At 39.1% G+C, this 24255-nt stretch overlaps 2 protein-coding genes across 2 annotated transcripts; both read left to right on the forward strand.

The window, feature by feature from the left end:
• Nucleotides 1-1181: 1181 nt before the first annotated feature.
• Nucleotides 1182-12428, forward strand: LOC120309732 (uncharacterized protein K02A2.6-like; the record flags this gene model as incomplete). The annotated part of the gene is made up of 3 exons (XM_039347254.1): nt 1182-3219; nt 3835-3965; nt 12138-12428. Coding segments are annotated over 3 exons (2460 nt in total), but the record flags the coding sequence as incomplete, so codon positions are not given.
• A 2386-nt stretch (nt 12429-14814) lies between these two features.
• Nucleotides 14815-19651, forward strand: LOC120309733 (vomeronasal type-2 receptor 26-like). Its single transcript, XM_039347255.1, has 3 exons — nt 14815-15003; nt 17553-17679; nt 18750-19651. Exons 1-3 carry the CDS (start codon nt 14815-14817, stop codon nt 19649-19651), a joined length of 1218 nt encoding a protein of 405 aa, XP_039203189.1.
• The last annotated feature ends 4604 nt before the right edge of the window (nt 19652-24255 follow it).

Below are 24255 nucleotides of genomic sequence, written 5' to 3' on the forward strand. Positions count from 1 at the left end.
GCTGAATAAAAGAAACTGAGAACTCCAGCTGCTTCTCGTGTCTGTTTTCCCGCCACGGACTCAACACTGGCGACGAGGATGGGATGCCTTGCACTACCTGGAAAGGAAGAAGTGTAAGCTTACCCAAGGAGTCCTGAGCGGCGGAAGAGGAACGGCGTCGACTCGGCAGCTGCCCGCCAATCCGGTGCGCATTCGGGGGTAGGCTGGCTGATAGACCCGTCTCCTGAAGATCCGAAGATGGCGAAAATCGGAAGGCTTTCGGAATTCGACGTCTCACATCCAGAGCGGTGGGAGTCCTACGTATCCAGAATGGAGAACTACGTCAAGGCAAACCAAGTGAGGGAAGATAGCTTGAAGGCGGCCACCCTGCTTTGCGTTTGCGGCCAAGACGCCTTCGAAATCGCAGAAAACCTTGCAGCACCTGTCCCAGTAGAGTCTGTAAGCTACGCAGACCTGAAGAAGCTGCTGAAGGAGCACTTCATCCCCAAGGTGTCCGTTATCTCATGGCGCCACACCTTCGAACAAAGGGATCAACGGTCCGGTGAGTCAGCCAAGGAATACATCGCCGCGTTACGGAAGGCCGCCAAGCCCTGCGAGTTCAAGGACCTCGAGGAACGACTGAGGGACCGATTCGTGTGCGGGTTAAGGCATCGCGAGCTACAACAGAGACTTTTCGCAAAGGAAGAATTATCCTTCCAAGACGCCTTAAGGGAAGTCACCGCAGAAGAAGCAGCAGGCGGCGCCATCAAAAACATGCGGCCGATCAGAAACAGTGCAGAGGGTGCGTCCGTGCACCAGGAAGACGTCCGACGAAACTCCGAGGAGGATCCGGACGAAGAAGTCGACCGTCTACACCCCGCGAAGGAAGAAAACCAGAAGGGAAGCTCTTCGGCTCCGCTCAAGTGCATCGGCTGTGGAGGTCGCCACAGGAGAACCGACTGCAAGTTCCGCTCTGCTACCTGCCGGGCATGCGGGAAACAAGGGCACATTGCAGCTGTGTGTCTGGGCCGACGAAAGGCACAACCCCAAGAAGAACGCCTGAAGGGTACCAGACTTCCCCAGCCAGAATAGGGTAGGTTTTTGAGCTTCGCGAAGAAGCATCTGTAACAGGCACACACAAGCCCATGAAGAAAAAGCTGTCACTCAACGTGAAGCTACAAGGGGTTCCATTATCTATGGAACTAGACACAGGGTCTGCCCTGTCCATCATTTCATTGCATACATTTAGGAAGATTTGTTCCAGAAGTGGGTCTAAGGCCAAGTTAAGGCCTTCTGATATTGTATTAACAGATTTTCAGAACTCAAGAGTGTGTGTTAAGGGGGAGGCCACCCTTAACGTGCAATACAAGAGTTTTGAAGGTCCACTAGACTTATTAGTAGTAGGGGGTGAACGAACGAGTCTCATAGGACTCGATTGGTTTGAGGCCCTGGGGATACACGTCACAGGACTCAACAGCTTACAAACACTCGACCTACAGGAAGTCTGCAAAGAATTTGCAGATGTTTTCAGCCCCCAGCTGGGCACATTCAAAGGACCACCTGTGTCCTTAAAGCTAGACCCCACTGTCACTCCCATTAGGATTAAAGCAAGAAGGGTCCCTTTTGCTTTAAAAAGTAAGATTGACACTGAACTAGACAAACTAATCCAACAGGGAATCCTAGAACCTGTTGATTCCAGCCCGTGGGAGACCCCCATTGTCACGCCTCTAAAGGCAAATGGGGACATTCGCATTTGTGCTGATTACAAATGCACACTCAATAAGGCATTGCAGCAACATGCCTATCCTGTTCCTGTGGTCAGTCACATCCTGGCCTCTCTCAAGGGGGGGCGTGTTTTTGCAAAGCTTGACCTAGCTCAAGCATATCAACAGCTGCCTGTTGATGATGATGCTGCCATAGCTCAGACCATTGTGACCCACAGGGGAGCCTTTAAAGTAAAAAGGCTACAGTTTGGAGTAAATGTCGCTCCTGGGATTTTCCAAAGCGTAATGGAAAACACACTACGAGGTATACCAGGGGTCTGCCCCTACTTTGACGATGTCTTGATTGCAGGAGACTCCACACACATTCTAGCTGAAAGGCTTAGGGCTGTCCTGTTAAGATTCAGGAAATCAGGCCTCAAGCTCAGAAAAGACAAATGCCAGATTGGGGTGCCTTCTACTGAATTTCTGGGATTCAAAATTGATGCTGCTGGGATTCATCCTGCTGAATCCAAACTAACTGCTATTTTAGATGCACCCAGGCCAAAGTCTAAGGCCGAACTTCAGGCCTTCCTAGGCCTCCTGAATTTCTACAATTCTTTTCTTCCACATAAAGCTAGTGTAGCTGAGCCTCTTCACAGGCTACTAGACAAACAGGCTGTGTGGCTGTGGTCACAAGCGCATGAGGCTTGCTTTAAAGAAGTCAAGGCCTTGCTCACTTCTAACAGTGTTCTTGCACATTTCAACGAGTCTCTCCCTGTGTGCATCGCTTGTGATGCGTCCCCCTATGGGGTTGGAGCTGTCCTGAGTCACCTCAGGTCTGATGGAACTCAGGTTCCTATTGCATACTACTCCAGAACACTGTCTTCTGCCGAGCGCAACTACGCTCAGATAGACAGGGAGGCTCTGGCTGTTGTTGCTGGAATTAAAAAATTCCATGATTTTCTATATGGCAGGCATTTCACGGTCTTCACTGACCATAAGCCTCTGCTGGGACTGTTTACCACACGTAAGCAGACTCCCCACATCATTTCCCCTAGAATGCTTAGGTGGTCTATTTTTTTGTCTGCATATGATTTTTCATTACTCCACAAGCCTGGGAAAGAAATGGGCCATGCTGATGGCCTCAGTAGATTGCCTCTGCCAGTAGTAGAAGCTGACCCCGCGCCAGCTGTCAACATTCTATCAATCCAAGCCTTGCCCGAGCTCCCTCTTAGTGCCAGGGATGTTACCGCTGAAACAGGTACTGATCACACACTTTCACGTGTCCGCTCCTGGGTCCTGTCCGGGTGGCCTGAGCACTGCCCTAGTCCTGAGTTTCAGAGTTTCTGGTCCAAAAGGAACGAACTGTCCCTTTCTCAGGGTTGTCTGCTTTGGGGAAACAGAGTTGTCATTCCCACCTCAATGAGGACTAGGGTCTTAGAATCCCTCCACGAGGGTCATCCTGGCATTGTTCGTATGAAGGCTCTTGCACGAAGCCACTTGTGGTGGCCTGGTTTAGATAAAGATATTGAGGCTAAGGTACACGCATGCCACCTGTGCCAACGATCTCGCCCAGAGATGCCCCAAGCTCCTGTGCATAGATGGGAGGAAACACAGTCCCCATGGTCTAGGGTGCACATTGACTACGCTGGGCCCTTTCAGGGCCAGTTCTTCTTGGTCCTTGTTGACAGCCATTCAAAATGGCTTGAGGTTGTGCCTGTCTCATCCACCACCACTGCAAAGACTATTCAGGTACTGAGGGGGATTTTTGCTGCACACGGGCTGCCAGATGTCATTGTGTCCGACAACGGCCCTCAATTCACCTCCTCCGAATTCCAAGCTTTCTTACAGGCAAACCTGATTCGTCATGCCACGTCTGCGCCTTTTCACCCGTCCACCAACGGTATGGCTGAACGCATGGTGCGCATCGCAAAGGACGCCTTGAAGAGACTCACCTACGGGGACTGGCATCACAGGTTGGCTGACTTTCTCCTTTCTTATCGCACCACACCGTCCACTTCTACAGGGAGAAGTCCAGCTGAACTTCGTTGGGGGCGCCAACTTACTACTAGACTTGACCGGTTGCATCCGGACAGACTGCCTTCATCTACCTCACATCCTAGGGCACCTAGACAACTACTTGTGGGTGCCCCGGTTTGGGCTCGCAATTACGGGCCTGGTCATACATGGGTCCCCGCTTCTGTGTCCAGGATCACAGGTCCTCTCTCCTACGAGGTTGCCCTGGACAACGGTCGTGTCCTGCGTCGGCACATCGACCAACTTCGCTCTAGGCGAGACTTTTCTGCTGAGACTCCTGGGTCTTTTCCAGGGGGGGAGGGGGACCCTTTGGAGCAAAGGGAAGGGCAAGAGCTACTGCCCATCTCCACTGAGGGAGCCACAAACGGCTCGTCCCAAGGTTCTGCAATTGCTCCGAAAAGAAAGTCATGGAGCTTACCCACACAACAGGCACTCACGCCTACTCCAGCCAGGGAGTCACCCCGGGGGCATACTCACTTTCCACACACATCACACAGCACTCCAGCAACGGAGGATACCCGGGGGCATCCCAACAAATCATTCCCCGCAAGAGAACTGGCACACAATTCCCAAGGTTGGCCTGACCTTACCCCAAATCCTACAGGGGGTCAAACATACACAGAGTTAGTCGAGGAACCAAGTCCCGACTACAACAACCCTAGCACAAATCAGGGAACACCTGAGTTTTGGGAAAGTACAGAAACCCACACGAGCCCGAACACAGAATGGGGTTCAGGGAATGGACAGCCTCCTGACAGGTCTTGGACTGACCTAGGAGGTTCTACAGAGACGCCCAGCAGCGGCTATCACTTCAAGGGGCCTGAGGGTCTACAGCTAGGTAGGTCAACCAGGTCACAAAGTAACAGAAGCCCTGGCCTGACGAGCCCGGTGGGCAAGCAAGCAGGCCAGGCATCGGGGCACAGTCCTTGGAAGACACCAGGGCACAATAGAGAGAACAGGCTCACGCCTCCCTCCAGTCAGGGGAATTATGCCAGTAATCCAGAGCTAAGAAGGTCACAGAGAGCAAAGAAATCTCCCAAGTACCTAGAAGACTACATAACATTGCTGGCAAAGCAAAAGCCAGTAAACAGTGGGAACATTGGGGAGCAAAATGTCGTATAAAATAAATGTTGTATGTTGGTAGTAGTTTTAGCCCGGGGGAAAGGGGTGTTATGTCCCGAGCCTTTGCAAACGGCTCGGGCGTTTGCAGGCAGTCCCGGGCAGGTGCAAAGCTGCCCGGGACCAGACAGGCTGTCGCCAGCGCCGTGCGCATGCGCGGGTGCTGGCGCGGGAAAAGTAACCCATTTACCCGGGAGTTGCCTATATAAGAGGCTGCGAGGCGTTTGGGCGAGGCTGAAGCCATCTTCCTGTAAGCTGAACGCTGAATAAATGAAACTGAGAACTCCAGCTGCTTCTCGTGTCTGTTTTCCCGCCACGGACTCAACAGTCAGGCTAATAATAGCACTGCTTCTACCTATCTTCAAAATATCATTTCTTGAATAGTGTATAGAGAAGTGTCATTTGAAGCCTTTCTATTCTAATCCTCAAATAATATTCTGATAAGAGTAAAATACAAACAGGCATACTCTCTGTATATGCTGATTAGATCTCTTTAGTGAAGGAATTTTATCTTTGCCATGTGGAGAGATCATGGAAGGGAAAGTAAACACATGGAAGCTTTATTAATTGTAAGAGATGATAACCAACTTTGAATCTTATTTAGTTTAAAATCAATGAGGAAAATCATCCCACTTTTCTCTTCCAAGAAATATCATTTGTTGAGTAGTGTATAGAGTGAATAGTGTATTTCTATTCTAATCCTCGTACAATTTGGTTTTACTCTGATAGGAGTAAAATACAAAAAGGCATACTCTGTGTATTTGCTGATTGGCTCTACTTTTAGGTAAGGCAATTTATATTTACCATGTGGAAAGATCACGGAAGGGAAAATAAACACACAGAAGCTCTATTAGCTGTTAGATATGGTAACCCATGCAGAATCTTATTTAGTTTAAAGTTTAAAGAAGAAAAGAAAAGAAAAAAAGAACAAAAGAAAAAAGAATTGAAGATCATAAAGTAGCTTCTGAAATACAAAACCATTTTTCCCCAATAGCATTAATTCATAGAGCATTAAAGAATTGAAGGAAGGTACAAACAAATCACACAGGTATGCATAGAGACTGCATGCACACAGTGAAAAAAAAATGGAATCTATTTGGAGAAAATTGTGGAAACTGCCTTTGTGGCCACATATATAAAGATAATCAAAAATGATGCCATGGAATTTAATTTTGTAGAGATAGGAAAATTTTATGTATAGGAAAATTTATGTTTTACTGGATAAAAGTTATCAACAATAGAATGGGGATGTTAGCACTGATGCTCCTTGAGTTCCTATTCTGTATTACACAATACAGGGCATTGATTGTACTATGCCTGATGGAAGTAAATTGATCCCCTTCTCTTCGTGGCAGCCCTTTGAATAGATAATATAATGATGTTATCCATTCAATTGTGTTTACTCTTGGTGATTCTATGGGCCAGGTTTCTCCACAACTTCAGGTCTTGCACTATTTCTTTACTCTATGCTCTGGCTGGTGTTGTCAACAACAGAATGAAGATGCTAGCAATGTTACTCCTTATGGGGGACTTTAATTACCCTGACATCAAGTGGGAGACAAACTCTGCACCAAGTGGAAGATTAAACAGATTCAAGACAAACCTAGCAGACAACTTTGTCTCCCCAAAAGTAGAGAAGGTAATTAGGGGATAAGCCATATTGGACTTAATTCTCACTAACAGAGATGAAATGATAGAAGGTGTTGAAACCACAGGAACCTTGGGAGGGGGAGTGCAGTTTTGGAATTCAACATTATGCAGGCACAAGCAATAAAACACAGTCAAATTAGAGTCTTTGACTTCAAGAGAGCTAATTTCAATAAACTTAGAGAGGGCTTGGGAAGGATTCCATGCATGAGAATCCTCCAGGGGAAAACAACTCAAGAAGCTTAGGAAATTTTGAAAAGTGAGATAATAGAAGCCCACTCTAGCACAATAGCAAAAGGAAAATTAACAGCTCTCAAAAGAAACCAGCATGACTGCATAATGAACTCTCTGATAAATTGAAAGATAAAAAGGACAAGTATAGAAAGTGGAAAGAAGGACACATAACTAAGTCAGAATATCAGCAAATAGCCCTACAGGCAAACAAAGTCATTACTAAAAGCCAACATGGGCTTGTCAAAAACAGATCATGCCAGACAAATCTTACTGCATTCTTTGACCAAGTGACAAAATTAGTGGACCAGAGAAATGCTATGGACATAATTTACTTGGACTTCAGTAAGGCATTTGACAAAGTAGATCACAACATACTACTTGATAAGATAGAAAAATGTGAGTTAGACAGCATCACCACCAGATGGATTCGTAGCTGGCTGACCGGCCAGACTTAGCTTGTGATCCTCAATGGAACCGCATCTTCATGGAGGGAAATGTGTAGTGAGGCACCCCAGAGCTCTGTTCTGGACCCAGTGCTTTCAACAATGATTTGGACGAGGGGATAGATGGGGAACTCATCAAATTTGCAGACAACACCAAGCTGGCAGGAATAGCCAACACTCCAGAAGACAGGCTTAGGATACAGGAGAATCTGGGCAGACTTGAACACTGGGCGCTATCTAACACAATGAAATTCAATGGTGAGAAAAGTAAGGTTCTACATTTAGGCAAGAAAAAACAAATGTACATGTATAGTATAGGAGGTACCTTGCTCAATAGTAGTAACTATGAGAGGGATCTTGGAGTCCTAGTGGACAATCATTTAAATAAACCATCACCTGTGGAGACGGTTACCAGCATCAAATTCCTGGCTGTGCAGCTAATGAGTAGGCTGACTTGGTCGCTCAACAGTGAGAAACTGGTGAAGTGGGCACAGCAGTGCCTGCATTTTCTGCGCCGCATGAAAAAAGCATATTTTTCTTCCCCTGTCCTGACCACTTTCTACAGGGGGACAATTGAGAGCATCCTGTCATACAGCATCACAGTTTGGTTTGGAGGCATCATTGCTTCAGACAGGAAGGTGGTGTAGAGAGTGGTGAGAATGGTTGAAAAGATCATTGGCAGTTCCCTCCCTCCCATCCAGCACATAGCACAGAAGCGCTGATTGAGCAGGGTCCGTACGATTATCTAGGACACTACACATCCTCTTCAGGACCTGTTTTCCTTGTTACCTTCTGGGAGGAGGCTTTGTGGTATCCTTAGCAGAACATCCAGATTCAGCCAGTTTCATTCCATACAGCATTAACCTTGCGAACTCTCAAGCTTCCTCCTTCCATTATATATTCAAGATGGACAATATTTAATATTTATTTGCTATGTATATGTAGGGATGTGGGTCTATACATATGTTGTTCATAGTATGTTTAGGTGTGTGTCATGTATGTTTCACTTTGAAAGCGGGGAACTAAATTTCATTTTTGATGTGTGCCATTGTGCCACACATAAAATGACAATAAAGGTTATCTTATCTTATCTTATCTTATCTTATCTTATCTTATCTTATCTTATCTTATCTTATCTTATCTTATCTTATCTTATCTTATCTTATCCCATCCCATCCCATCCCATCCCATCCCATCCCATCCCATCCCATCCATCCATCCATCCATCCATCCATCCATCCATCCATCTATCTTATCTTATCTTACCTTACCTTACCTTATCTTATCTTATCTTATCTTATCTTATCTTATCTTATCTTATCTTATCTTATCTTATCTTATCTTATCTTATCTTATCTTATCTTATCTTATCTTATCAGTGTGCTGCAGCTGCAAAAAAAGCCAACACTGTGCTAGGCTGTATTAACAGAGGGATAGAATCAAGATCACATGAAGTATTAATACCACTTTACAATGCCTTGGTAAGGCCACACTTGGAATACTACATCCAGTTTTGGTCATCACAATGTAAAAAAGATGTTGAGACTCTAGAAAGAGTACAGAGAAGAGCAACAAAGATGATTAAGGGACTGGAGGCTAAAACATATAAGGAATGGTTGCTGGAATTGAGTATGTCTAGTTCAATGAAGAGAAAGATTAGGGGGGCATGATAGCAGTGTTCCAATATCTCAGGGGCTGCCACAAAGAAGAGGGAGTCAAGCTATTTTCCAAAACGCTTGAGGGCAGGACAAGAAGCAATGGATGGAAACTAATCAAGGAGAGAAGCAACCTAGAACTAAGGAGAAACTTCCTGATAGTTAGAACAACCTGCCTCCAGAAGTGGTAAATGCTCTAACACTGGAAGTTTTTAAGAAGAGACTGGACAGCATTTATCCAAAATAATATAGGGTTACCTGCCTGAGCAGGGAGTTGGACTTGATGACCTCCAAGGTCCCTTCCAACTTTATTATTATATATAAATCTTTGATTATATAATTTCCAGCCCATCCAATTGTATGATTGATTTAACTATTGTTGCCTATGTCTGGATGTCTTCTTTGGGATGATATGAAATCATTAGGAATTCATCAAACATTTTATCTAATTTTGCATTTAAAGCTTGTAAGTAAGAAAACACTGTTATTTAAAAATATAAAGAATGGTTGCTGGAATTGGGTATGTCTAGTTAATGAAGAGAAGGACTAGGGGTAACATGATAGCAGTGTTCCAATATCTCAGAGATTGCCACAAAGAAGAGGGAGTTAAACTATTCTTCAAAACACCTTAGGGCAGGACATGAAGCAACAGATGGAAACTAACTAAAGAGAGAAGGAACCTAGAAATAAGGAGAAATTTCCTGACAGACACAACAATTAATCAGTGTAGCAACTTGCCTCCAGAAGTTTTGAATGCTCCAACACTGGAAGTCTTTAAGAAGAGATTGGATAGCCACTTGTCTGAAATGGTATAGGGTTTCCTGCCTGAGCAGGTGGTTGGACTAGATGGTTTCCAAGGTCCCTTCCAACATTATTATTATTATTATGGATCATCGCACAGTCAGCCAGATGTTCAGACTGGATTTGGCATTTTGTCTACCTATCGAATCCTTACCCAGGACCTGGGATAGGCAGATGTGGATGTTTGATGGTATTACAGGTATCGTCGCAGGATGGAAGCAGTTCCTAGTAAGGCCGCCTTTTGCAATTGACTAATAGCGAATTTGTCAATGCCAATGGTGTTCAAGTGGTGCTCCAGTTGTTTTGGGATTGCACCCAAGGCGCCTATGACTATTGGTACTACCCTTGCTTGCTTTTGCCACAGTCTTTCTATTTCTATTTGTAGGTCTTTGTATTTTGTTATCTTCTCCAGTTCTTTCTCTTCTATTCTGCTGTCTCCAGGCACTGCCACGTCCACTATCCAGACTTTTTTGTCTTTCTTATCGACAATTGTTAAGTCTGGGGTGTTATGTTGCAGGTGCTTGTCTGTTTGAATTCTGAAGTGCCAGAGCAGTTTAATTTTATCATTTTCTATGACTTTTTCTATTTTATGATCCCACCAGTTTTTGCTTACAGGCAAATGATATTTTTTGCAGATCTTCCAATGCACCATTGTTGTTACTTTGTCATGCCGCTGCTTGTAGTCATTCTGTGCAATCTTCTTGCAACAGCTTACCAGGTGGTCCATTGTTTCTTCAGCTTCTTTGCATAGGCGGCACTTACTGTCTGTTGCTGTCTTCTCAATTTTGACTTTATATGCATTTGTCCTTAGGGCTTGGTCTTGTGCAGCCAGAATTAGTTGTTGTTGTTGTTGTTGTTGTTGTTATTGTTATTATTATTATTAAATTATTGTTATCTGTATCTGGATGTCTTGTTTAGGATGCTTTGAAATAATTAGGAATTTATCAAATATTTTATCTAAATTTTCATTTAAAAATTGTAAGTTGGCAAACATTGTTTTTTCAAAAGTTTCCAAGAAGGTTTTAACATTTAAAATATCTGTGTCCTATTTCTTTTTTATATCTCTTTTTGTAGAGAATTGTAGAAAATATATAATGTAAAATATTCAAAATCCTTCATTTATCACTGCTTTGATTTTACTGTAGTCCAAGTATCTCTTATATCCAAGCTTTGGCAGCAGAGTGTTCAAGGACAGAGAGAATAGATATTCAATAATAATTTTCACAACAGGGATAGGGGAAAAAAGGGAAAGTTCCCATCATTTTAAAATAAAAAAGCAAATATATATATATAAAAATAAAATGAACCAATGGAATTTTTTTTAGAAAGGCTAACAAAATGGAAACTCCATAGAGTAGAAATCCAGCATAAAGCAGATCAAGTCACTATCACTGCAAAGAAAAAAATCCCTCATGCCACTGATTTCTTTCCAATAAAGAGAAAGTGTTGTAAAACTCTGGAGTAAAACAATAAAAGTTTACATTTGCAAACAAGCAAAGGAATACAGAGCAAATCAGCATTCAGCCAGGGTATTAACCATTAAACTTCAAAAGGTGATGTTAAAAACAAAGCCACACCTAAAAATACAAACAGCGAATAGAAAAGTTGGAGACCTGACTGGCTGCTTTTAATGAGACTCACAATCCTCTAGATCAGTGGTTCTCAACCTGTGGGTCGGGACCCCATTTGGGGTCGAATGACCATTTCACGGGGGGTCATCAAACAACACATTTTTTCCCCTTTTTTCTTAGCTGTGCTACTCCCTTTTATTCTATTGGCTTTTGAAAGCCAATAGAATAGACTCTCTTGAATAGAGTCTAATTCTATTGGCTTTCAAAAGCCAATAGGAATTGTTCAGGCTGTCTCTGCCCTGCTGAGCCCGCCAAAAGTCCCATTCTGCAAACGGTGCTGCACCAGTTGAGTAATCCTCGACTTACGACTGGTTGAGTAGTCCTTGACTTACGACCGGTTGGGGGTCGCGGCATTAAAAAGGTTGAGAACCACTGCTCTAGATTTATCTTCTCAGGCAAGTACACAGTTATCAAAGGGTCATCATTGGTCATTCCTAGGAGTTCCTGTTCAAATCTGGGGAACTGGCTTTGGCAGCAAAGTCAGCTGTTTGTCTGCAGAGAGAGAAAAAATGCCCTGCTGCTCAGAGTGTCACTTACTGGTGATCTCCTTGGCATACAATATCATAGATTTGAATACACAAGTAGAAGAGAAGTCTAGCAATAGCAATAGCACTTAGACTCATATAGTGCTTCACAGTCCTTTACAGCCTTCTCTAAGTGGCTTACAGAGTCAACATATTGCCCCCAACAATCTGGGTCCTCATTTTACCCACCTCGGAAAGATGGAAGGCTGAGTCAAGCTTGCACCAGTGAAAATCAAACTGCTGGCAGTCAGCAGAATTAGCTTGTAATGCTGAATTCTAACCACTGTGCTACCATGGTTCTTAGGAGATACTTATTATGTTGTTTAATTAAATTGATAGTTTTTATTGCAGTTCTGTGCCAAAGATATATCAGCACATCCTTGCTTTGGGGTTTGCTGTAAAGGAGATCAATAGGAATCCTGAGCTCCTACCAAACATCACATTGGGTTTCCACATTGTGAACAACTACTTCCCTTTGAGGATAACCTATAAGGCAACCTTGAGCTTACTTTCTACGCAGCAGAAGTTTGTTCCCAACTTTACCTGTGATTTAAAGAAAACATTTATTGCTGCCATTGGAGGACGTATTACAGAGACCTCATTGACTATGGCCACAATTCTTGCCAACTACAAGATTCCACAGGTATATCCTTGAGATGGCTCCCTAGAAATGCCAAGTTTCTTTAATTTCTTCCATTGTCAAAGCATCTTTAGAAATCTTTTCAGAGTTGACATTCATAGCGGAAAATCTAGGAGAACACTGTATTGTACATTCAGTTAATATAAATATGAATAAACTATATGGATTATTAAATATTTAGAAACTAAGAACTCTTTGTAGTTTCCCCCAAATATTGAATATTAGCAAACTCCTGTTAGCATTCAGTTTTAATGTGATTGGTCCACTACAGAAAATACTGTCTTTCCTACATGCTACTTCAGGAAGTCAAACTAGAACACTTTTGCCAATCATAAATGCCTGGGTTTTGATCTTGTGCTATATTTTAAGTGTTTCTACAATCAGTTAAAATGGGCTCAGAAACAGACAGGCAACTTATTAAAATGATATAATATTGCATGTATATGAACTGAAATGTATAATTTCACCAACACTTCAGTACTGACTTTCTTCCTTAGTTATAATGAAAATGAATCCCATTTAATATTCTTATGTAATTGTTCTGATTATTTGGTATATATTGCCTTTCAGCTTGCATATGGAGAATTTTCTCTAGTACATGGTGAGAAAAATATATTTTCATTTTTGTACCAGATGGTTCCGAATGAAATGCATCAATTCACTGGGGTTATTCGATTACTTCAGCATTTTGGATGGAATTGGATTGGGGTATTGGCCATGGATGATGACTATGGGGACGTGTTTCTGCAGAAAATTGAACCGTTGCTTTCTCAAAACAGCATTTGTTATGCTTTTATACTTAGAACACCACCGAAGGCATATATAGATCATATCTTATATATATACATATAATATATATAAGATATGATCAACTCTTTGTGGAAAATAAGGTCAGTGTGTGCTTAATCTATGCATTAAGTCCAGCCATGCAAAATCTGAGAGTGATCATCTTTGTAGCATCTTTTACTTCACTGCCAACTTTGGGTAAAGTGTGGATTGTTACATCCCATTGGAATTTTGAATCACTGTCCCTTCAGAAACTTTGGGATATACAGAGTTTCCATGGTGTCCTTTCATTCGCAGTTCACTCAAAAGAGCCACCTGGATTCCAAGAATTTCTTCAGACTGTAAGGCCATCTTGGGCACAAGAAGATAATTTCATTCAGAATTTTTGGGAACAGGCATTTGACTGTCCATTACACATTTCCAGTATAAATGAAAATAGCAACCTATTATGCACTGGGGATGAGAAGTTAGATAATGTGCCGAGTAAATTATTTGAAATGAGCATGAGCGGTCACAGTTACAACATTTATAATGCAGTCCATGTTATGGTACATTCTTTGCATGCCTTACTCAAGTCCAGATCCAGATGGAGAAATGCAACAGGAACAGAACGATTAATATTTCAGAATTTAAAACCATGGCAGGAATTTTATTTTATTTATTTTATTTTATTTTTTCTAACACACAAAAATTGTTTGTTTAATTGCACCATGTAGTGATGCTACTGGCAATGATGTTATACAGCACTGTTATACCAATGAATTCTGTTAAATAAAAAAAAAACACTTCATTTTGCAGAAAATAAAAGCTTTTACATTAGTAGTTAGTTGTATTGCAGAGATATTTGTTTCCAAATTGGGAAACAATATAACTACTAATTTAAAAGATTATAGTTGCTTTAGGGGGGAAGTATTTTTCTATTCTACAGAATGTATAGTGTTTTTTCCAGAGATGGTCATTGTTTTTTTCCCCACAGCTGTAGTTTTACACATTAATTTGTTTTGAATTTCATAGAAAACATACCTAACAGTGAAGTAATGTTGGGAAAGTGAGAAGTGGGAAAGAATAATATATTAAGCTTTATTTTCTCATTTGGAGGTTCAGAATGTAGTAAAGATAAAATCATGCTTTCTAAAGTTCAGATTCTAAAGTTCTAAAGTTTGGTTTAGGTTATTATATGTAGATGATCCATCTATGTGAATGAGGACTGGCAACTTTGTAATGGTATTTGAGAAGCACTATTTGATTATTCATTGTGGAGTGCATTCAGATTCTATGCAACCAAAAAACTGCAGGTTTTTTAATTTGGCCAATCTAAGGTCAACTGGTGATCTTAGACCACTCATTCTCTCTTAGAATAGAAAGGATGAAAGTGCAAACCAATTCTGGACATCTTGCCAAAAAACAAAACAAAACAAAAAAAACCTGCAGCGAGCTGTCCAAACAGTCAAAGACACCCATAATCTTCATTTGCATTTTTCAAAGCAGGATAGTTCACTTTAATATACTTTTATGTGATTGAGATTGCAAAGTCTTGCTGTTAATTTCTTTTACTTTTTTTTTTAAAAAAATATAGTTTCATTCTTTCTTGAAAAACATCGTATTCAACAACAGTATGGGGGACACTATTACATTTGATGAAAAGAAAGAACTGATTATGGGTTTTGATGTTGTAAATTGGATTACTTTTTACAATAATTCCTTTTCTCGAATCAAAGTTGGAACATTGGAACCTTGGGCTCCACCGGGCAGAGAATTAACTCTTAATGACGATCAAATTGTATGGCACAGAAGCTTTAACCAGGTGAGAAGAAACTGCAGATTCTCAACTGCAGATTCTTTCAAATACATGGCAATAATTGAAAAAAATGATTTTTCTGTCTTTTGGAGCTTTTTTTAAACTCTTTTTTTATTTTATTTAAAAAGGGTTAAAATACAAGATTCCAAAAAAGTTTTTAAGGAAACAAAGAAAAAGTACAAAATGAACAAGACATTTAAAAAAGTGCATAAAAAAGTAACACATATACACATATTATCCCCTCTAATTGAATATTAATATATTAAAACAATATTAGTTCCCCATCCCTTGCAAAACAGGCCCCATCCAAAGTTTAAACTTCTAATTCTATTTCCAAAGTATTAACCTGTCATCTATATGCTATATTAATGACAAAATAGCTAACAGGAACAACAACAACAATAATAATAAATATTAAAGTTTCAAAATCTTCTGTTAACGAACTGTTATTGTAATCAACTTATAGCATTTACCATGGCTTCTTATTTATCCCAGATTGTCCCTAGAGATAATACTGATTCATCCTGGACCAAATATTCACATTTGTTTCTTAATGCCATATCTAATCAATTGTTTCCTGATTAAACATAATAAGTCCAATCTACAAAGTCGTCTGTATTCCTAAAAAAGTCCAGATGAAATGGTTTTCTAATTAACTGTGATAAATCAGTTCCCCAATCTTTTTCAAACCTCTTAAGGAAAATCAATTTATTACATCCATTCAGTTTTCTATTGTTGTAAAAGATTGCAGGCTTGAATTTTAGAGAGGCATGTGCAATTGAGTCTGTTCTAAATCTTTAAGGTACATGTTTCTTTCTGCTACTTTCAGATCACATTCTTTTTGTGAATCTGATTTATCTACAGTTATTTGTATCTGAATATTTTCTGCAGCCATTATCACTTCATCACTTTCAACTAGGGATCATATGTTACCAAATGGTCTTTTTTCAGATGCCAGCCACATTACCTTGTTTATAATCTGATAATTGTTGCTCAGTGTAACTTAGTAATGGTAAGTAAGAGAATTCTTCAAAGACAGGAAACAAGAAATGTTGAAGTAACATCCCACGGAATAAGAAAGTAGACAGAAAATCAGGGAAGATATTTTTTGGATATTTTAATCCACAATTAAAACAAAGATTAAAAAATAATCTACAAATTTTTACAAATTAATAAAATACAAAATCCCTTTAATCCACTAAAATACAAATCAAGTGAAAGCACGTTCACTACTCAGGACTACACTGTGATTTCCTTATGGAAAAACAAAAGTTATTCAAAACAAGAAAATAGATCAAAGGAGAGAGACAAAAAAAAAAATAGAGTCCAAGCAGGGGATTAAAATAAATTATCATTCAACCAGCCAGTCAAATTTTAGAAATAAGAAGCAAAGAAAAACAGAAATTTAAAAAAGTGAAGTTGAAACCCAGACAAGCTTAAGAAAGTGAACTACCGAGAGGAAAGATGGATGACTGGTGATTTTCCAATCATGCCCACAGGGAAATGCAATCTTCAAGATTCCTCTTCCCACCTGGGTCCATGGTTGTCTGAAAGATGCCATAAGTCATTCCTATGTGCTCCCATTCATATCCAGGGTGCAACACTGCCAAAGAATCAGCTTTGACAGCAAAATCAGCAGATTTAAGAGAGAAAAATTACCTTACCATTCAGTAGCCATTATGAGGAAGAGTCGCTTTTAGAGGTTTTCAAGGTGATGAGCCAGAACATTTTTTATATAGCATTGAGCATTAATGATTCCATGGCAAGTTTATGGCAAATGCTTCCAATTGTGCTTGGAATACACAGATTGCCAATGAAACTACACATAGTATTAGACTTACAATGGATCATTTAACAATCTTCAAAATTTACTATTGACTGAAAAATAGCTATTTATTATCTGTCTTCAAAGTTGAGACTGCTGCCTCCATTGTTGTTGCATGATCACATTTCAAGCACATGGCAACTGGCTCAGATTTTATGAACAACTGGAGTGTCCCTTGGTCACATGATCATGATTTGCAGACTTAGTTTCCAGCAAACACTGCCCATTTAGCAGAATTATTTTTTTTAATGAACATGTGGTTGAATTAACAATAGTGATTTAGTTTACATCCAGTTTAAAAATGATTGCAAAATTGAAATTTTCACATAGTGGCCCAACTTCCAGTTGCAACATCTTATGACTGAAATTCTGCATTCCAGAATTGGTTGTAAGTCAGGACCTACCTGTAGTACCACATTCTATTTTTAAACATTCTGGGTGCCAAAGAACCTGGATTGCATTTGCTCATGTTCAGAAAAAATATTATCTAATGAATCCATTAGGACTGATCCAAACACCTGCCAGATCCTATGGAAATATAATTTTCTGCCATTCAGGCCCTCTGTTAGAATATCCAAAGAAGTCAAAGCAAATTCTTCTCATTTACTCAAGTTTCCTCATTTTCATTTTCTTTTGCTTCTTTATCCTGGTTGTGGGTTTCTTTTTTTGAAAAAGCTGTATTAATGCAGGTATTTTATCCTCTGATTCTCTCACACTTTTTACTGTTCAGGGGCTTCCTATTTCTGTGTGCAATGACCACTGCTATCCAGGCTCCAGCAGAAAGAAGAAAGAAGGAGAGAAATTTTGTTGCTATGATTGTGCGCCATGTTCAGAAGGACAGATCTCTAATGAAATAGGTAGGCAAAAGATGTGAGGACTTTGGCTAACTGGCCAGCAAAAATCAAGTCCAATGTCCAGATTTATTTAAGGAGAACTATATGAACAACAGCAAAAACAATGCAAGACAAGAAAAAAGATTTCCCCTCATAATATTCTCTCTTCTCTTGCTCTTTATCCCTCTATCTTTTTCTCTCATTTATCTACTTCTCAGGCATTAATGTATGAAATTAAAATTTTAAACAAACTTTTTTTATGATGACATATTGTAGTGTAATCAGCAGTGCATATATGAATTTTAGTGGAATTCGTTCATAGGCCAAGGCAAGACCAGTTTTAAATGAACATGCATTTACCCTTCCATTGTTGAAGGATTAGTCTCTGAGCAAAAAGAAAAGAATGTGGGATTAATTTGTTCAGCTATTATTTTCCATTTAACGGTTTTGTAATTCAAAAATATGTACAACTAAAAATATTAAATGTTATCTCATAGTCAACATAATACAAAGCACAAATTAACACATAAGATGTGAAAAAATATATTCCATTGAAGCATTATTCTCTTTATATCCACAATAATATGAGAATTTACTCTTTTCCAGTAAAAATACAGTTTTATCTAATAAAAATAGTCTATGATCCCTTAAAATTTTTAATTTGGGTATTCTGATTGATTTCCATAGTTTAGATAAAATAGGGTTCTCCAATTTTTTATTCAATCCATTACTTAAAATACCATATCAAATTTATCTATTAGTACAAAGTATTTCTACAAACCTAGTTGTCTCTGAAGCTGCAAATATTTCTAGTCCAAACTGGAATGGCACTTAAGAGTCAATAGTAATCTCCTCATTTAACAAATAAACAGAGGGGACAGGAAACAGTTTTATTTGATTTTGATTTTCAAACAACACCCTCTGTGCATAATGAAGGACCTCAGGCTTAACTATATGTTATGAGAGTGATGTATGTTTTTGCATTAAAAAATAATTGCTATCCTGTATGAACATCAATTGTGCTCTGTATATTCTGTACTGATAGAAAGTTTGGAAAAGATATTGGAAAAATATCTTCTTTTTTCTTTTTCCAGATATGGATGTCTGCATGAAATGTCCAGAAAATGAATATCCCAACAATATCCAAAATCAATGTATCCCCAAAGTGCTTACATATTTCTCTTATAATGAATCTTTAGGAATCCTCTTTATTACAATGGCTATTTTTTTCTCTTTGATTACAGTCTTTGTGCTTGGAATCTTTTGGATGCATCAAGAGACTCCAATTGTCAAAGCCAACAATTGGAGCCTCACTTGTGTCCTCCTCCTCTCCCTTCTTCTCTGCTTCTTCTGCTCCTTTCTCTTCATAGGACGCCCTGAAAAGATGACCTGTCTTCTCCGGCAAATGACTTTTGGTATTATCTTCTCAGTGGCTCTTTCGTCTGTTTTGGCAAAAACCATGACTGTGATTATGGCATTTGTGGCAACCAAACCAGGATCCAAAATGAGGAAGTGGATAGGGAAAGGATTGGCTAATTCTATTGTTCTTTTGGGTTCCTTCATCCAGGTGGGAATTTGCAGTGTTTGGCTGAGTACCTCTCCCCCTTTCCCAGATACAGACCTGCACTCATTGAAGGGAGAAATCATAATGGATTGCAATGAGGGCTCAGTGATTATGTTTTACTGTGTCCTGGGTTACATGGGCTTCCTGGCTAGTGTCAGCTTTAACATTGCTTTCCAAGCCAGGAAGCTGCCCAGCAGTTTTAACGAGGCTAAGTTTATAACTTTCAGCATGTTGGTCTTTTGCAGTGTTTGGTTGTCATTTGTTCCAACGTACCTGAGCACCAAAGGGAAATACATGGTAGCTGTGGAGATCTTTTCTATCTTATCCTCCAGTGCTGGTTTACTGGGATGTATATTTTCCCCCAAATGTTATATCATTTTACTGAGACCTGAGATGAACAAAAAGGAACATTTAATAAGGAAAAAAACATAACTGGCTTTTTGTATTCAGATTAATGAAACTGTTTATATTATTTGTAAAGTGTTCTTTTCTGGGGATTTTTTGTATATTAATCCTTGCAGGAATTTGGAAGGATATCCAAGACTTTGATTTAACTTCATTCATATACAAAACTTGATATGAAGAAAAGAAATTTTTAAAAGTAGATCTGTTTCAAGATCAAAAAATGGATGTGTCCTATCCAATTTGATGTGAATGATGATTAAATTTTATTAACATATGTCCATATATGCCCAATTCTGAAAGAGTTGTCATATACAAATGTGAAGTTTTACAAGGTTGTGAATGGTCCTATTGCAGGGATCCCCAACCCCCAGGCTGTGGACCAGTACTGGGCTGCGGCATGCTAGCAACTGGGCTGCACAAACAAGCAAAGCCCCATTTGCAGGATGCAGGCAGAACATAAAATCACGCCCCCTACAAATCTCTCTCCGCATAATGGGTCCCTGGTGCCCAAAAGGTTGGTCCTATTGTCCTATTGGATATTAAAGGAAAAGTTTAATTTGGAGTGCATTGAAGTTTTATATGCTTTTCATAGTGATTCATTAGTGGGATAGTTTATGGGCCTGGTTCCTTCTTGGGCTGCATATCCATGCCCTTTTTTCCATATAATATTCAATTTTTGAAATAAAGTCTCAGTCCAAGCACAGATATTAATTTTAACTAAATCATATGCTGCTTCAAAGTAGTCTCAACTACATTTGTATATTGTAAGCGCTGTATCATAGGCTTGTTAGTGGAAAAGATGTTTGATGCCTACCTGGGAAAAATGAATAACCAAATTTTGGGATTATGCTTTGAGGTTTAAAATTTCTATGAGTTAACAATCTACTTAAAATCAAAATATGCTTTGCTGTTCAAAATAAGCATGTATTAAAAATCTATTTCAAATATATTTAAATTGGCATTAAATTAAAGAAAAAAGACACACTTTCATTGGAATGTACTTTGTTTACTTTCAAACAGGGCAATATATAATAACAAAGTTCAATTTTAATCTCCTTGACATCAAAACTAAAAGGAAAACTTCTGTTTTCAGTTTCATATTTATTTTAAAATTCTTCTGTATTAGGATACATCTGATCCCATATTTATGGATTTGGTTTCTCTTGATTAAGTATATAAACTTAATTTTGTTACCATGGAGTTGCATCCAGTGTTCATCTGTGTCATTGTCTTTCTGAATCTTGAATCTATCAACTATTAGCTATTCCCCCATCTTGGTGTTTTCTGCAGATTTGATGAGTTTCCGTTCTATCCTCTCATCTAGATCATTTATGTTGAAGTGTACTGGGCCTAAAACAGAATTTGAATTGCATATTATTTCAAAACAACAATGTTAAAACATGGAATGAAATTACAGATATGTTAAGATGGAAGACACTACATGTGGTATTGCTGGGAAGAATTGCTACAATAAAAATGAATGGTTTGCTTAGTACAATGTTCATTTTTATCATTACTACCTATTTATTGTGCCTGAAATGCAACTTTTATATTTCTTAGGAAATTTGATGAAAAACTGGGTTATGGCACTTTCATGGCATCAAAAGTCAAAGCACTTAACCTTCTCTGAGACAGGGAAAGGAGACTTAATAACAAGGCCACATATTACATAAAAGAATAATCTTTGGAAATAGATGCAAAATAACCTTTCTGTCAATGAGTCATAACTGTTTTTGTCCAACGCTTGTCAAGGCAGGAACAAGTGTTGCTTTCTTTCAGTCCCTTCAAACAGTCATCTGAACTGTCACTGAGCTCTCTCTTTGTAACTAGCAGTGGGACAAGACTTAGCAACCCCTTTGAAGAAGTTAAGCCAATTAAGTGTGAAGGACATTTCAGTGTTTCCTCCACCTCTTCCTGCTGCCCTTGATCATCTGCAGCCTGAGATGTCTGCCTTTTAGAGAACAGTAGAACTGGTTCTATGGTCTTCTTTGAATTTCATGGTGAAATTATAGCTTTTAGTACACAAGAACTGAAGAAAGCTGGTAGATACTGTCATGTTATAAATTTAAATTGATAGGTTGCTGGGGGATTTTTGCAGTTCTGTGCCTAAGTCCTATCAAGACATCCTTGCTTTGGCCCTCTGTTATTTCTGTGTGAAATCAGAGCACATGGTGAAGAACTCTTATTTAAAAGCACGGGAGAGGAGAAAGACCCTCAAGCCACAGTGCTAAACAATGCTTCCCTGAATGCAAACCCCAAAGCCAGGGAAATGATAACAACCCGTCTCACAAGAGGTTGGTCTATTGATTATGAGCTTCACAGGTTGGCTGGAATGGAAATTATTTTAAAGGGAACTAATATTTTGACACTTCAAAATTATGCCCCAACTGAGGATAAAGTAGTGTTTTATAAACCATCTATAAAAATTGACAGATTTTCTTATGAAAGTTGGTGTTTGATGGGGGATTGGAATGTAGTGATCACCCACAATTGGGTAGAACTTCTCAGATAAATATTAAAATCACTCAAAGCAAATTACCAAAAGATTTCTTTGATTCTGATAGGCAATCTAGGGTTGGTTGATGTATTTATGAAAATTAATCTTTTACCTAGTATACTGTTTTAATCACTGCTATCGATTTATTGTATATGAAGTTTGATTTGTCTATCTGTCAGGAAATTTGATTTAAAAAAAGGCTTATGGCACTTTCATGGTATATAAAAAAATCAAAGCAAATTGCTGGGTGCTCCATTACTGGAGGTTTTAAAGAAGAGACTAGATAGTCACTTATTTGAAATGGTATAGATTCTCCTGCTTGAGCAGGGAGCTGGACTAGAAGACCTCCAATGTCCCTTCTAGCTGTATTGTATTCTAATTCTAAATGCACCTTTCGAGCCCTTTTCTCAGGAGAGATGTGCAAAATATTGATAATTGGAGAGGACTTGATTATTCCCCCAGTGGTCCAAATTACAGGTTCCTTATTGAACTCAATTTTCAGAAAGTCGATCTATTGCAAGTGCTTTTACCTATCTTCAGAATATAATTTGTTGATCAGGGTGTAGAGAGCTATCATTTGAAGCATTGCTATTCTAATCCTCATTTCATATTCTAAACTGTTTTATCTCTCTTTCATTCTCAATAGTTTCTGTATTTTTTTCTCTTTTTTCCCTGCCCCTCTTCTTATTTCTTCTTCTAATGTTCATAAATAGGAGGATGTACTTTGGAAGACACACACTGAGAATTCTTCTCCCTGTGCACTGATTGCTCAGATCACTTTTAGATAAAGGAGTTTATGTTTACCATGTTGACAGATCATGGAAGAAACCTGAATAAATGGAAGCTTTATTGACTTTAAGACTGGTTGTCCACGAAGAATTATATTAATCTAATTTAAACATAATGAGAAAATTGTCTCATGTTTAGCTTTCAAAGAAAGAAATGAAGATCTGAAGGTAGCTTCTCAATTATAATTTTATTTTTTTAAAAAAGTGGCATTAATTCACAGCGCATTAAAAAAGCAGAAAGCAGCATAGACAATCCAAAACTGAAATCTGTTTGAAGAAAATATTGTAATACTATAGTACTTAGAGACTGTATACAGTATGTAAGGATAATGAAAAAATGCATTTTATTTTCATGGTGTCACAATAGGATATTTTTCTGCATAGGGACATCTATCTTTCTCTCAATGGAAATTGTCAACAATTGGATGGGGTTTATAGCAATGACGCTTCTTGTGTTCCTGTTCTGTATTATATGCAAAACATATGCTATCAATTGTAGCATACCTGATGACCCACTTCCTATACCCCATCACTTTGCTCAGCCAGGAAATGTTATCTTTGGGGCAATTGTCTCTCAAGCCTTCTTTTTTCACAACAGCCCTTCCTTCACAGAAGATCCTGCTCAGGCGTTGATCAATGAAGTGATGTAAGCAATTCTATTTTTCCCCTATCACACTAGTAAGTGCAAAATAATTGAGGAGAAAAAAGTTAAGCAGCAGGATTATAATAATAAGTCTTTGAAAATTTTCATACCTATAATGTCATTGGGAATTTGCTGTTAATTAGTTTTCTCTCTTTTGAAGTGTAAGAAGATGGCTACTAAGTTAAAACTCCATGTGCCTTCACACACTGCATCAAATCCATATACAGTTCTTCTGATGTTCACTTCATGATTCAAAACCATAGTAATTTGTCAGAAAGTTAGGCTAATAATAGCAGTGCTTCTACCTATTTTTAAAGTATCATTTCTTGAATAGTATATAGAGAAATGTCATTTGAAGCCTTTTTATTCTAATCCTCATATAATATTCTGGTATTACCATTGATAGGAGTAAAACACAAACAGTTATGCTCTTTACCATTTGGAGAGCATGAAGGGAAAGTAAATACATGGAAACTTTATTAGCTCTAAGATATCGTAACCCGTGCAAAACCTTATTTAGTTTAAAGAAAATGAGGAAAAGCATCTCACTTTTCTCTTCCAAAAAAGAAATAAAGATCACAGCTTCTGAAATACAAACCCCTTTCCCCCAATGGTATTAGTTCAAAGAGCATTAAAGAATTGAAAGAAGGTGGAATTATAAACAAACCAAACACACAGACTGAAATTTCACATTGAAAAAAGA

This window comes from Crotalus tigris, unplaced genomic scaffold, assembly GCF_016545835.1.
Source record: "Crotalus tigris isolate CLP2741 ecotype Arizona unplaced genomic scaffold, ASM1654583v1 scf7180000018058.1502924, whole genome shotgun sequence".
Taxonomy (NCBI): domain Eukaryota; kingdom Metazoa; phylum Chordata; class Lepidosauria; order Squamata; family Viperidae; genus Crotalus; species Crotalus tigris.